The sequence below is a fragment of the Balaenoptera musculus genome, chromosome 4, assembly GCF_009873245.2.
Source record: "Balaenoptera musculus isolate JJ_BM4_2016_0621 chromosome 4, mBalMus1.pri.v3, whole genome shotgun sequence".
Classification (NCBI taxonomy): Eukaryota; Metazoa; Chordata; class Mammalia; order Artiodactyla; family Balaenopteridae; genus Balaenoptera; species Balaenoptera musculus.
Window position 1 is genome coordinate 89,317,901 of NC_045788.1, and position 15,022 is coordinate 89,332,922.

A 15,022-nucleotide genomic window follows, 5' to 3' on the forward strand; every position below is an offset into this window, starting at 1 on the left:
CATAAAAGTATTAAGCCTTTGAAAATTCTGAAGACTGTCAAGAATGGTAACTGCCAGTGTTTAGTTATATTTTACTTAGGCAATTATATTTTATCTTAATCAGCATTGTCCAGTAAAACTTTTTGTGATGAAAATATTTTAGATTTTCACTGTCCACTAGCCACTGAACAGTGGAAATGCTGCTTGTCTGACAAAGGAACTGAGTTTGAAACTTTATCTAATTTTAATGAGTTTAAGTTTAAACAGCCACATATGGCTAGTGACTACTGTATTAGACAATGCAGGACGATAGCAAGAAACATAAAGTGATTTAATGCCTTGCTTCTCAAAGTACAGTCCACCGACCAGCAGCAGCAGCAGCAGCAGCCACGTGGGAGCCTGCTAGAAATACAGAATCTCAGGTCTCACCCCAGAGATACTGAATTGGCACCGACATTTCAACAAAATCACAGATGATTCAAATATATATTAAAGTTTGAGACACACTGATCTTATGAACCTCTTGTTCTTATCCTTTCAAAAAATAAATTAATGATTAAGTAGGTATTTCATCAATGAAATGGAATAAGGCATGAGACTGAACTATTTGATATTTTTCTGGTTTAGTAGCACTTCCAAAAGAGGAAAGTAGACTGAGGTGAATTAGAAAGTAATAAGAATTTGGTATATGATGGTATATTTTTTAAACTAATAAAATATGTGTTTATTATAAAGTACAACTTTATTATTTTATCCTTCATGATTCTGTGTTTCAAAAGATTTTTAAAGTAATATTGTTGTTTGATATACTTGACATAAACTGTGGAGGCAAGCAAGGTTACAAAGCAAATGACTCAAGGAGTTTTCTCTGGGCTGACAAATAAGAAGCTGGCTAGGATCAGGGACATCCATTCTCCCTAGCAAGAAGGAATGCCACCAGACTACTCTTCCATGGGTCCAGGAACCCTTAAGCTCTCCAAGTGCTGAGCAGCTGGCATTTCCTAGCACACTCCTGAAGAGCTGGCACCTAAGTTTAGACTACCTGGCCTTGAGCCCCAAATGTTCATTCTTTCCATTTCACCCTTTTAACAGGGAATGCAACAAGTGAGGAGTTGGTAGGGAACATCAGCTGAAGCTCAATCTGTGTAGTCACAGCTATGCACCAAACTCAGCAAACCTCTCTATAGATGCAAGGTAATGTGATACCCATACACCTGCTGATCTTTCTGTCCATGAATTCCAGCCTACACCAAGTGATGTTTGTTAGTGTAAACCCAAGCCCAGCGAATGACAAACTCAAATAAACACACGGTTGTTAATGGCATGATACTTTACAGAGCAAGTCAAAATTTTTAACACAGTTTTCAACAGGAGACATATGAAAGTAAAATATACCTTTTGTACCAAATTTTAAACCGATCTTCGGTCTTATATCGGTATCATCTATTTTCAGAGACATCAACTTTTTGTAACTGCAAATGGAAAAAAAATTAGGTTAAAAAAGTCAGTCAAGATTTCTGGTATCAACATGGCTAAGTCAGTGAGCATTTTCTTCTCCTCCTTCTGGAAATAATTTAAAAGCAAAGGAGAAAAATAAATGAACAAATAAAAAACACCAACAGTAACAACCCAACATTGCCACTTTCATTAGAATTCAGAGGCAAGTAGAATTGCTAGATTTCATACAAAAAGAATCACATGACTAGCTTATTTGCAAGAAGACTATTTGGTAGTAGGAAAAAAGAAATCTTTGCACTGTAAAAAGGCAGCAAATCTGGAACTCCTCCCAGACCCTCCTCCACCACAGCATCTTCTTACCAATAACTATTCCAAGAAAACTCAACTTATTTAATGACTACTGATTAAAAAAGAGAGAAAGAAAGAAACTGGCATAGCATCAATACAAATAATTAGAAAAAAATTGAGGGAAAAAGTAGCAAAATTTATTAAATAGACTAAACACTAAGTAAATGCTGCTATGAAACAGATGAAAAAACTTGTGGCTTGGCTTTGAAATGAACTCTCCCACAGAAAACAATACAAAAAAAAAAAAAAAAGGACAGAGATGTTGGTTTGGTGGTGGTTGTTGTTAACTGATTTTACCTCCAGCACCAGCATAACACTGCCAATCAGCTACTACATTGAAAACACTTTAAACTCTAACAACATAAAGTACTGGCAAAGATACTGAGTAAAAGGAATTCTCCTACACTTAAAGTGGGAGTGTAAATTGATAAAAGCACTGCGGGAAACAGTTCAGCCATACCAATTATGGAGCACATCCTACAGCTTGCATGGGCAAAGGAGCAAATTTCGCACTTCGACTTAACTCTTAAGCACAGTCTCCAGTCCCACTTCTCTGGGAAATATGGCTATAGATGGCCAGTCGGTACAGAGCACATACTATGGCCCACTCAGACAAGGGAGAAACTTCGAGCTCTCACCCCTCTGGGAAGCATGCCCATGTATACTTAGCAAACACGAAGCATATCCTACAGCCCGCCTGGGCAGGGAGTCAAGCCAGTTGCCATACCTAACTATTGAGCATAGCCCCTGGCCCTGGATAATCAGGAAGCCAGAACAGTGATCCTGAGCAGCCTCAGAGCCCAACCTAAGGTACTTTCCAGTTGCAGAACCCAGCCTAACACCTAATGCAGCAGCAGAGCCCAGATACAGCCCTGCTGAATGCTACCTATGTAATCACTCAAGCAGGGAGCCCAGCCAGTAACCTGCCCAACATCAGAGGACAGCCTCTGGTCCCATTACACCAAGGAATCCAGACAGCAACCCTGACATTTTCTGCCCCACCGAAATGTGGGGTACAGCTGAAGGCCACACCTCACCCAAAAGCAGAGCACAACGAACAACCTATCTGATTGCAAAGCCCATCCTGTGGCCCTGCCCAACTTTGGGGCACAGCCTGTGGTCCTGCCTGATTGCAAAGTACAGCCTGACATCTCATCTGACCATGAAGCCTGGCCTGTGGCCCCACCTGAATGCAGAATCCAGCCACTGTTTCCATCTGCTCAGGAAGCACACCTTGAAGCCCCACCTGACCAGGAACAATTGCAGAGCATGGCCTGCAACCCTGCCCAATCACAGAATCCAACCGGTGACAACACCCAGTCAGGGAACAAAGCCTGTGAATGTGCCCAACCAGAGGTGATTACAGAGCACAGCTAGTTACCCCACCTGACCACAACATAGCCATCAGCCCGACTTGACCCGAGAGCCCACCCAGCAGCCCCACTTGAACATGGAACCCAGCCATCAGCCCCACCCAATAGCACCCCACTCCCAACCTCAGAGCACAGACTGTGGCTTCACAGAACTAGAAAACCCTATGGGAAGTTCTATTTACCTGTAGATGCTACAAGCTGATTGGTGAAGGTCTTTCCCTGCCAAAACAAACCTGTAAAGTCTGCAAGTGGAGACCATGTACTCAAATGTGCAGATACCAATGCAAGTATACAAAGATCATGAAGAATCAGGTAATATGATGCCACCACAAGAAACTAATAAACTTCCAATAAGTGACCCTAAAGAAATGGAGATCTATAGACAGTGCAAAGAATTCAGAATAATCCTATTAAAGAAGTTCAGTGAACTACAAGAACACACAAACAACTAACTGAAATTAGGAAAACAATGCATGAACAAAATTAAAAGGTCAACAAAGAAATAGAAACCATAAAGAAAAAAAAAAAACCCAGAAGTCCTAGAGTTGAAGAATACACTGACTGAACTGAAAAATATAATAGAGAGCTTCAACAAGACTTGATCAAGCAAAAGAAAGAATCAGTGAACTCAAAGACAGATCATTTGAAATTACCCAATCAGAGGTGGAAAAAGAACAAAGAATGAAACGAGTAAAGAAAGATTACGGGATGTATGGGACAACAATAAGAGAAACAATATACTAGTATGGTAATCCCAGAAGGAGAAGAGAAAGAGAAAGGGATGGAAAGAGTATTTAAAGAAATAATGTCCCTTCCCCAAACTTAAGGTGAGAAATAGACATCCAGATTCACAAGGCTCAAAGGACCACAAATGGGTTGAGCCTGAAAAAGACTACATCAAAATGCATTATAATTAAACTGACAAAAGTAAAAGACAAAGAGAGACCTTTGAAAGTAGAGAGAAAAGCAACATTGCCTTGAAATCAGTCTTGGCAATGATTTTTTTAATTTGACATCAAAAGCACATGCAAAAATAAATAAGTGGGACTACATCAAACTAAAAAGCTTCTGCACAGTGAAAGAAACAGTCAACAAAATGAAAAGGCAACCTACAGAACAGGAGAAAATATCTGCAAATCATATATCTGATTATGGGTTAATATCTAAAACATATAAGGAAGCCATACAATTCAACAGCAAATAAATAAATAATCCAATTTAAAAAGGCAAAGAACTTGAATAAACATTTTTCCAAAGAAGATATAAAATGGCCAACAGGTACAGGAAAAGATGCTCAACATCACCAATCATCAGAAAAATGCAAATCAAAACTACAATGAGATATTACTTCACACCTGTCGATAGAGCAATTAGGGGAAACAGTATAGAAGTTCCTCAAAAAATTAAAAATAGAATTGATCCAGCAATCCCACTTCTGGGTATATATTATATGTCCAAAGGAAATACGATCTCTGTCTCAAAGAGATACCTACACCCCCATGTTCATTGAAGCATTATTTACAATAGCCAAAACATGGAAAACAACTTAAGTGTCTGTTAATGTATGAATAGATAAAGAAAATGTGGCATATATATACCATGGAATACTATTCAGTCATAAAAAGGAAATCCTGCCATATGTGATAACATGGATGAACTTGGAAGGCATTATGCTAAGTGAAATAAGCCAAACAGAGAAAGACAAATACTATATGATCTCATTTATATGTGAGAGCTAAAAAACCCTGAACTCAGAAACACAGAGTAGACTGGTGGTTGCCAGGGGTGGGGGTGGGGCGTGGGAAAGGGGTAAAGGGGTCAAAAGGTACAAACCAGGGGTCCAAAGTACAGCATGTGACTATAGTTAACAATGCTATATTGAATACTTGAAAGTTGTTAAGAAAGTAGATCTTAAAAGTTCCCATCACACAAAAAATCTATGTGAGGTGATGGATGTGTTAACTAAACTTATGGTGGTAATTGTTTCATATATACATATATATAAAATCATCATGTTGTACACCTTAAACCTACACAATGTTATATGCCAGTTATAGCTCAATAAAGCTAGAAATTAAAAGACCAGCAGCAATGTGGAAAAAATAAATAGATCATGACCAATTGCTATTTATTCTTGGAAAGCAAAGTTGATTCAACATTTGAAAATAAATTGATGTAATTCAACATATTAACAGATTAAAGAAGAAGAAGAAAACCATATGATTGTCTCAATGCATGCAGAAAAGCATTAGTTCACTATCCATTCATGATAAAAATTTTCAGAGAAGTAGGATGAAAAAAGAATCTCTTCAACCTAAAAAAGGGTATCTGTAAAAATTCTACAGCTAACAGCATACTAAATGGTGAAAAACTGAAGACTTCTTCCTAAGATCTAGAAAAGGCAAAGATGTCTGCTCTCACAAGTGTATTCAACATTGTACTAGAGGACCTAGACCATGCAATAAGTAAGGGAAAATAAACAAAAAGCATACAGATTGCAAAAAAAGAAATAAAGTTGTCTTTATGTATAGATGACATGATCATTTGTAGAAAACCTCAAAGAATCTATAAATGATATTAAAATTATTAAGTATCAAGTCACAGGATACAAGATCAATAGACACCAATCAATTCTGTATAACACAAATAACTAGAAATTGAAATTTTAAAATTATCATTTGCAATAACATAAAAAGTCAAATATACATGGATAATCTAACAAAATATTTATAAGATTGTACAAATAAGACTATATACACAGAAGACTACAAAACATTCCTGAGAGGCATCAAAGATGACCCAATTAAGTGAAATTAATTATACACCATCTTCACGGATGGGAAGTCTCAATATTGTTAAGATGTAAATCATCCCCAAATTGATCTACAAATTCAATGCAATCGAAATCTCAGCAAGAAGTTTGGAGAAATTTATAAGGTGTTTCTAAGATTTATCATGTAATAGCAAAGGATCTAAAATAAAAAAATAGTTTTGAAAATTTAAGCAAATGCAAATTAAAACCACAGTAAGATACCATTACACATCTTTTAACATGGCTGAAATGTTTAAAATTGATAATACCAAGTGCTGGAGAGAATGCAGAGAAACTAGAATTCTCTTATTATGCTGGTGAGAATAACAAAATGTACAGCTACTTTGAAAACAGTTTGGCAGTTTCTTATAACATTAAACACATACCATATGACTCAGCAATCCTGATCCTAGGAATTTATCCAAGAGAAATGAAAGCATATATCTATACAAAGAGTAACACATGAATATTTATAGCAGCTTTATTTATAACAGCCTAAAACCAGAAACAACTCAAATGTCATCAACTGTTAAATGAATAAATAAGTTATGGTACTCTATACAAAGGAAGACTACTCAACAACAAACAAAAATGAACTACTGATACATGCAATAACAAGGATGAATCTCAAAAGCATTATGCTAAGTTAAAAAAAATTCAGATGCAAAAGGCTTTCCTACTAGAGGATAGTCAGAAAAAAGCAATATTAATCAGAACAGAAATCATATCAGTGGTTACCAGGGTTTGGAAGTTGGAGGGGGGAATGACTATGTAAGACATTTTAGAGAAACTTGGGATGATGGAAATACTCTTGATCATGGTAGTGGTTACTCGGCTGTATAAAAATAAAATCATTTAAAACGTATATTTTTAAAAAGTGAATTTTACTGTATATGAGCTATAGCCTGAAAAACTGACCTATAAAAAAATTCAGTGTTTAGAAATGCATTTATAATTAGTACATTTATCAAGAAAGCAAGGAGATGATTACTGTGAAGGTCAGGATAACAGTTACCTAGGAAGAGGATGAGCTGGGAGACAGGGGAACAGTGAGTGCTTCTGGGGTGCTGACAAAATTCTATATGGGTGGAGCCACAAGACTGTCTGCTTCATAATTCGTTTTTAAACTCTGCATTTATATTTTGTGAGCTTTTATTTATGCATATTTTAATAACAATAAAGCATTTTAATGTTAAAAAACAACCAAACTTTTTTGTCATTCATTCACGAAACCTCATGAGGTAGCTCTTCCACTTTTGGTAGTAAGGTCCAATTATCAGAGGGTTTTCCCACAGAAAATAACTATAAAACTTAGGCAAATTACAAAAAGCAACTCCTTGAAGGCACAGAGAGTAGAGAAACAAACCAACTCTGCTGTAGGGGGTATATGCTCGGGGAGAAGAGAAGAGGACTGTATGAAATTAAGTTCACCAATTTTAGAGCTTTGAGCCTGAGGCTAAGTATACCATGGTAGAAAACAAAGGTCTCCTTGGCTGAAGGAACCAGAAAATTGAAGCCATGGAACCACGGCTGCTGAAGAGTGTGGGGGAATCCCAGAAAGGAAAGTCAGAGAAGAGATCCCCCAATTTTTTCCGGCCACGTCTCTGACTGACTGCTGAACCATATGTGTGGAACAGACTCAAAGCAGCTCAGCTAAAGGCTGAAGTTCTGAATGGAGACTGGAACCACCATCCAAGGAAAACAGGTTCGCAGTTCATCTCCAAATAAGTTAATTGCCTGTCAAACAAAAGTAACATACTCATTGTAGAATAATGGAAGTTAGAATCTCTACATCTGTCATGTATTTATTGGGTACCAGCTATATGCCAGGCATTAGGTTATGTACTGGGAATATAGCAGTAAGCAAGTTAAAGTTCTTGCCCTCATGGAGGCTATAGTCAAATGGAGAAGAGAGCCTAGAAAGTGTAACAGAACTTAGTAAATGTTTTAATAGGAGAAGTAAAGGGAATATGTGATTGAAACACCTAATGCAAAGTAAAAACGACTTTCTGGAAGTTTTAACCAGGCAAAGTCAAAGGAATGGCGTATTCTAGGCAAGTCCTAGAGGTAAAACAGATGGCACACTTAAGAACTAAAAGAAGCTCAGTATAGTTGGTGTATATATAGTAAAAAAAACCAGAATGACAAGAGATGACACTAGTGAGTACAGCAGGGACCAAGGTGACTAAAGAGCCAAGCTAACGAGCCTGAACTTAATTGAGAGCAATGAGAAGCCTCTGAAAGATTTTCAAGCAGAGAAGTGAAATATTTCCATTTTTTTTTTAGAAAAGTGATTTTGATGGCTGAACAGACTGTTCAATAGACTTGAACAGTCAGACTGAAGAAAGGTAAGACTGGAGACAAAAAAGACGGGTTTAGAAGCTGTTTTCATAATTCCAAATAAAAGAGGGAGGAGATATGGGGATATATGTATACACATAGCTGATTCACTTTGTTACACAGCAGCAACTAACAACACTGTAAAGCAATTATGCTCCGATAAAGATGTTAAAAAAAAGTAAAAAAAATAACTTTAGCTTAGTGGAAGCACAGGGGCAGAAGTAAGGAGGCATGTACAATATATTTAAGAAGTTGAATTGATTGGACCTAAAAAAAGTTACAGAGCAACTGTAACTGGGAAGAAATATTGTGAGTCTAGTTGTGGGCATACTGAACTATAGATCTTTTTGAAAAATAAAAATGGAAATCTTTAGCACGCAGGTAGACAGACCTAGATTTTTAAGAGTGAGATCTACAGCAGAGGTAAAGATTTGGGTTTCATTAGCTCATAGGGAAAACTTAGATATCAATGTAATAACCCTGGTAGGTTAAAAAATGGTAGACATTTTAAACAGAAGAAAAGAGAATCAATGGATTAGGATAAGTTTTATATTGAAATTTCTAATTTCAATAGCAACAGTCTACACCTCTATGAATTCCCAGCTTATATATTCCTCTGCAATACAGCTTTCTCATCTAAGAAACAGGATGATTCTAATTGTCAGACAAGCCTGGAGGCTTGAATGAGTTTTGAAAGCTAGGAGAAAGTTTTTATATCATAACAATCTAATTTAAATAACTTTAAGAAAAATACGTTTGGTTTTCAGGAAAGGATTCTTTTCATACTTAAGGGAAAAGTATTCACATTTCTACTTTCCTGCTTTAGAATTTAAAAGTCTACAAAGTGGGGGGCAAAGGGGTAGACAAATGTCAATTAAATACAATTTTTTCACACAACTGATACTGTCTTTAAGTTTAATGGAGCTCCAGAAAGTAACAGAAAACACAGAAGAAAGAAGCAACTGAAAAATACATACATGCTCAAAAAAAAGTAGAATATTTAATTTCAAGCTTACCTTGCTCCTAAATTTTCAATGGTTATATATTCATCCTTTCTCACAACTTCAAACTGCAAGTAATGAAAAAAAAAATAGCCCTAAAGTAGTTCAATTTTCAAGATTCTTTAATGTTACTTCTTAGACTTAATATTTGAAAGAAAACAATGAGAATGAAGCTATAGTGAATATAAAACAAATAAAACAGAAGAAACAAGCTATAAACAATCTTAATCAAATAACAGACTAAAGTTAGTCTTAAAAACTAGTTCTACTTTATATCACTATAGGATTTAAATGTCAAATCTAAAATACAAGAAGACCATACTAAACATTAAAAAATATATATATTCCTATTTATAATTTTGGTCTGTTTACTAATTAACTGAAAATTCAACAAGATATTTCATTAATTAAAAAAATAAAATGGATACCATTTAAGTGCATTTTATGTAACAGTTACTCTATGAGATGTTCTATAGATATTTTTATAGGAAGATGCTTAGAGACTAAAAAAGTGTTCAGAAAATCTAAAATTATTTTTAACCATAGGTGGAACAGAATTAGATTATCATCCTTTGTTCATGATAAAGACTTTCCTCATTGCTACAGCCATGGCCTGCTTTGTTTCTGTTTCTGTGTGTGTATGTGTGTGTGTCTTTATTTTTAAAATTTTCTTATTCTTAAGTACCACTTAAATACTACTTTGGAGAAATCAATGCAATAAAAAGGTTAGAGAGCTTAGTCCCAACAAAGAGAATATGGCTAGAATACTATTACTACAATTCCCAAATCCGTTTGAAGTCAAAAACATCATTCCAGTGAAGGAAAGCAAAAAGTAAGAGAAAGATACTCACCAAAATTTTGACAATTCCAGGTACCTCACATTGCAGCATCCTTACCATGTCACCTGTACATCCTTCCTTCAAACATTTTTTCCCACTAAAACTCTAAAGTTATCAATAGAAAAAAAAATAAGTTATCAATAGAAAAAAATAATACAAACAATAAAAACAGAAAAAACCCGCTGATGTGCAAGACTGATTATATTTAAATAAAGTTAGAAGCAGATATTGCTAGACAGTAAAACAAAAGATGTGAATAAACATTTGAGAGTTACCTGTTCAAAGATAGTCCATTTCTTATACCAATGGATTTCCTATTTAAAATTTATGACTACACTTTTCTCTCTCATCATTTCTACTTCAAAATCTTCAAGTAGTTATATTACAAACTAAAATGTATTTGCTGGCCCCAATAAAAGCAACTTCAAGTAAAATATACTAATTAAGTAAGTGCAAAAAGGAATACTGAATTTCTATTAGATATATGAGGATTCCAGGGAAAACGAATTTGAGTCCTTTTTCTGATTCTGACCTTGTTATTTCCTCTGGTTAAGTTACTTAGTTTTCTTTTACATCTCTTTCTAAAGTTGAGCAAAATGGATTGCCCTAATAATCAAAGAAAGTGAAAAGTATTTACACACTGCTTAAAAAATGAATAATAATGCTTTATATAATGATATTTACAATGTACAGTGCAAGTTTATCTGTTTTACCTGTTAACCCTCATAACAAACTTATAAAGTAGGTATTACTATCCTCACTATATGGCTTAGAAAAATGAGTTTCAGCCTAGTGCAAAGAAAACTAGTAAGTGGTTCAATCTGGACTTGAACTCGGAACTCTCAACTTCATATACAGTGCTCTTTCTGTTCCACCACAATTCCTTTATAAGTGTTTTCTGCCGTTTGCACAATGTAAACACTCTAGAACCAAACATTATAGACCCAACTTAGGGCCATTACCTCATTAAAGAGTAATTAATATAGAATTGGGCTTTTGGTTTCTACTTTAATTTTAGTGGCAAAGAATTCAATTTAGTTATATGACTTTAGGCAAATATAAATAATACAAATATATTTTGGGTTTTTTTTGTTTTGTTTTGTTTTTTGCTGTTTTGTTTGTTTGTTTGTTTGGCCATGCTGCATGGCTTGAGGATCTTAGTTCCCTGACCAGGGATCTAATGCCGGCCCCGGCAGAGAAAGCGCCAAGCCGTAACCACTGGACTGCCAGGGAACTCCCAATAATACAAGTATATTTTTGAAGACTATAAATTTATCACTGTTCCCTTAAAATAGAAACTATCCTTAAAATTATATAGTTGTCCTTTCTTTTTATTAAGTGATTCTATTTATGTCCTTTATGTGAATATACGTAACAATATTTCTATTCTTAAGAGTATAAAGTTCTAAAGGGAAGAGAACAAATTAATAGAAATCAATAAGCAAAGCAACTAGCAGAGTATTTCCTACAAAGACCTGTTTAATAAATGGTGATGATAAACAAATAGTGAGGAGAAAAGCATCAGAGAGAATAGGAAAAAAAAAATGAAGGGAGAAAAAAAGAGGGGGAAGGATGTGATCAGGAAGAAATGAAGAGGAAAGAGGGAAAATAGAGGAAAGAGTAGAGGAGGATATGCTGTAGTAAAGTTTTTAAGGAAGAACAAATATAATACCTGATCATTTTCACCTGGATATTTTAAATTCTTGAACTTTTTCCAGCAAATTTTATGGAAGTAAACACAACAGCTTTTACTGCACATTAACTGAAAAAATCCCTGGAAAAGAATAAAAGCTGCTGATAAGAAATAGTAATCCATGTAGATATAGAAAATACCACCTTAAGTCATTTTTTAAATTATTCTATAACTAGATGAGCTTTAGATGGCATTGAAAATTTATCAGCAGATCACTGGTAATCAAAGAACTATACAAGTCATTTTTATATCACTAAAGACAAAAAAATAGGCAATAATTTGAATAAGTTAATGTAATATTTTCCATATGCTGTATACAACAAAATATCAGAAACTTGGTGAGTGACCTTTGTAGATGAACATGCTGTCTGCCCCACTTCACCTCAACTTTTACATTTTTCTTTCAGCCCCAATTCCATACCATTATTCCCCAAAACTTCTTTGTCACCAACCACCAGACCTTAGATTGCTATCTTGGTGAGAAATGGCTCCTGAGCTACTGCATTATCCCAAGGTATAGATTTCTTGTCTTTCCTAGTGTGCCCTCCCTGGGAACCACAGTCCTGCTTCCTTTAAATAGGTACACTGCTTAGATGACAAAAATCTAAATTTTGTGGCCAAGACTTCCTGCTGCTACATGCTATCCATTTGACTGGAACCCTGATGCCTCCCTGGGAAACCACAGGACCATGTCACCATGTCACCGAAACCAGGACTGACCCTGACCTGCCCCGAGCACTGCACTTCACCAGGCCTACACTTCCCAATATCCATCTTACCCTAATGAATAGATCTTGGCTTTCTCCTCCTTCCCATCTACGCCATTTGCTCTATACATCATGCTTTTCAACTCAGATTTCCAATCTTGTAGAAGTAGTCAGATTTACACTGATGACAACATCTCAGCTTATCTTGTGATTTTCCACAGTCTTATTCTGATAGATCCAGGGAGAACTAGACTTGAAGTACTTTGATTGTTGAATTTCTTCAAATCAAGGCTGGTTATGTGTGTGTGTGTCCCACCCAAGGCCCACAGAAGAAATAATGATCCTTACTTAGTAACATAATTCTTGAGGAGTGACAACCTTTCTCCTTAGTAAAATGCTAATATTCTCAATGTGTAACATTTCTAACTATGAAGAATATTTTAGATAATTTCCATTATATGATTACAAGAATATTTGTTATAACTTCAGAAACTTGTGAATATTACAAAAACCCTAGCAAAGCCAATTCATTCTTTTACTGACTCAAAGAATATAAATATTTCCTGATCACAATGAATCTAAGCTCTGAGACATTCAAACAGCTTCTCAACTGCATTATCACTGTAATTAAACTAAGTACTTTTTAAACAATATTTTGATGCATGATAATATAATAATTTTTATCTAAGTTTAACTTTACAATCACATTTTTAAAATATTCAGTTAATTGGTAATTACAGTACCTTATAATTGGTGTTCTTTAAAATGTCAGCTTCACAAGATCGCTCACAATCTAGATAACTGCAAATGGTCTGCTTCATTATATTACCTTCAGTTGTCTTGATGAAATTGTTAAGAAGGTCCTAAATTTTAAAAATAAAAATAAATCTCATGAATCAGTAATAAAAAGACTACAACACTTATCTTAAGTTATATTTCCATTTCATATCCTTTTTTGAAGGTGTTGTATATATTTTTTAAAAATAGTTATAGAACCTATTTCCCTCATTCAAAGTAAACAATACATAGAAAGGCCCTAAATAAGAAATACTACACTTCTTATTGAATACAAACATGGAGAAAGGAGAAAAGTCTATGTTCAAAGCTATATGTCTACTCTTCATTCTAACTCATAACACCTAGCATGTTCCTAACAAGAATTACTTGCTCTGATATAAATACAGAGAGACAAGAAATCATTGGAAACCCAAGAGAGTCCTTGATAGAACTGGCCCCCAAGACACCATGTTGGCAGTGGAACTACTGTAGTGGTGCAACAAGCTGCTCAGCCAGAAGGGGCAGAGGCAGGGTACAGAAGTATGTTTCCAGTGTTCAGAGTTACAACTTGGAATGCAATTTCCATATTTTAAAATGCTAGTTAAAGGTTTGTGAAACACATTATCAAGTCTAAGTTAAACAGGTCCTTAATACTGTTCCTTAGAGGGACATACCCATATATATTGAGGGTATAAGACATGATAAAATAAGCCTCTACAGACTATTTTACAAATCAAGTCAGCATTTGTAACATTTGTTTAATGGCATTCAGAATTTTATGAGGAATAAAAATGTTTTGATCAAGTTGTCTAGAAAATTTTAAGTATCAAGAGAGAAATAAAGAAGCAGTGTTCAAGGGCCTATCAATATGAAAGTAGTATATCCTGTGAGGATAACCAATAGTCAAGTGGAGATGCTGAAAACAAAGGGATAGGACTCATAGTAGGTATATAATTACTGTGGTTTCACATATCTGACACTTAATAGTTCAATATTGATCTGTGAGTCTCCTAACAAAATCTGTTCCTTGTTCCTTACTCCTCATCTTCTGCCTCAGTCACTGATATTCACTCATTCAATAAATATTTACTGAGTGTCTGTTATGGGCCAGGTTGTTATGAATGTTAAGGGATGTTAAGGATACAGCAGTGAACTTAGCAGGTTAATACTTAGTCCTCATGGGACTTACATCAATTTCATCTACCACAATCTATTTAGTTTCAAGCCAGTAGTCTTGAAGTCATCCATTGTATAGTTATTCCATCACCCTTTACATGCAATATATCAGCAAGTACTGTTGTGTCTTCTCCCAGAATATACTGCAAATTTTTCTAATTCTCTCTCCATTGCTACCACTCTATGTCTTACCTACATTACTGACTATAACAACTGCCTAACTGGTCCGCCTCTTCCTTGCCTACTGTGTTCAAAGCACTCTCTGCAAAAAAACAAAAGATCATTGTCAGTTCCTTGCTTAAAACTCTTCAATGGCTTCCCACTACCTAAAACAAAATCCAGAACCCTTACCAAGACTGACTGCAAGGTCCCGCAGAACCTGCAGAATCTGAACCCAGTACACCTAGCCATCTCTGGTCCATCTCTTCACATTCATCTCTAGTCTCACTCACTATAAAATTCATGATTTTATATTTTCAGTTCCTCAAATTTGCCCTTCAAGGCCTGAGGGCCTTTCCA

At 35.3% G+C, this 15,022-nt stretch overlaps 1 protein-coding gene across 8 annotated transcripts in view; it reads right to left on the bottom strand.

Annotated features, from left to right (window-relative positions):
- Positions 1 to 15,022, bottom strand: part of DZIP3 (DAZ interacting zinc finger protein 3) — a 115,109-nt gene that overhangs the window by 62,585 nt on the left and 37,502 nt on the right. For all 8 annotated transcript variants that reach the window (XR_005019704.1, XM_036850589.1, XM_036850583.1 and 5 more), the window contains 5 exons: positions 13,294 to 13,413; positions 11,823 to 11,924; positions 10,163 to 10,255; positions 9,327 to 9,379; positions 1,375 to 1,451 (listed from right to left, as the gene is read on the bottom strand). Coding sequence is in view for 7 of the 8 variants with exons in the window: in XM_036850589.1 (XP_036706484.1) it covers positions 1,375 to 1,451; positions 9,327 to 9,379; positions 10,163 to 10,255; positions 11,823 to 11,924; positions 13,294 to 13,413 (445 nt within the window). In the remaining variant the exon portion in view is untranslated. The remainder of the gene's footprint in view (positions 1 to 1,374; positions 1,452 to 9,326; positions 9,380 to 10,162; positions 10,256 to 11,822; positions 11,925 to 13,293; positions 13,414 to 15,022) is intronic.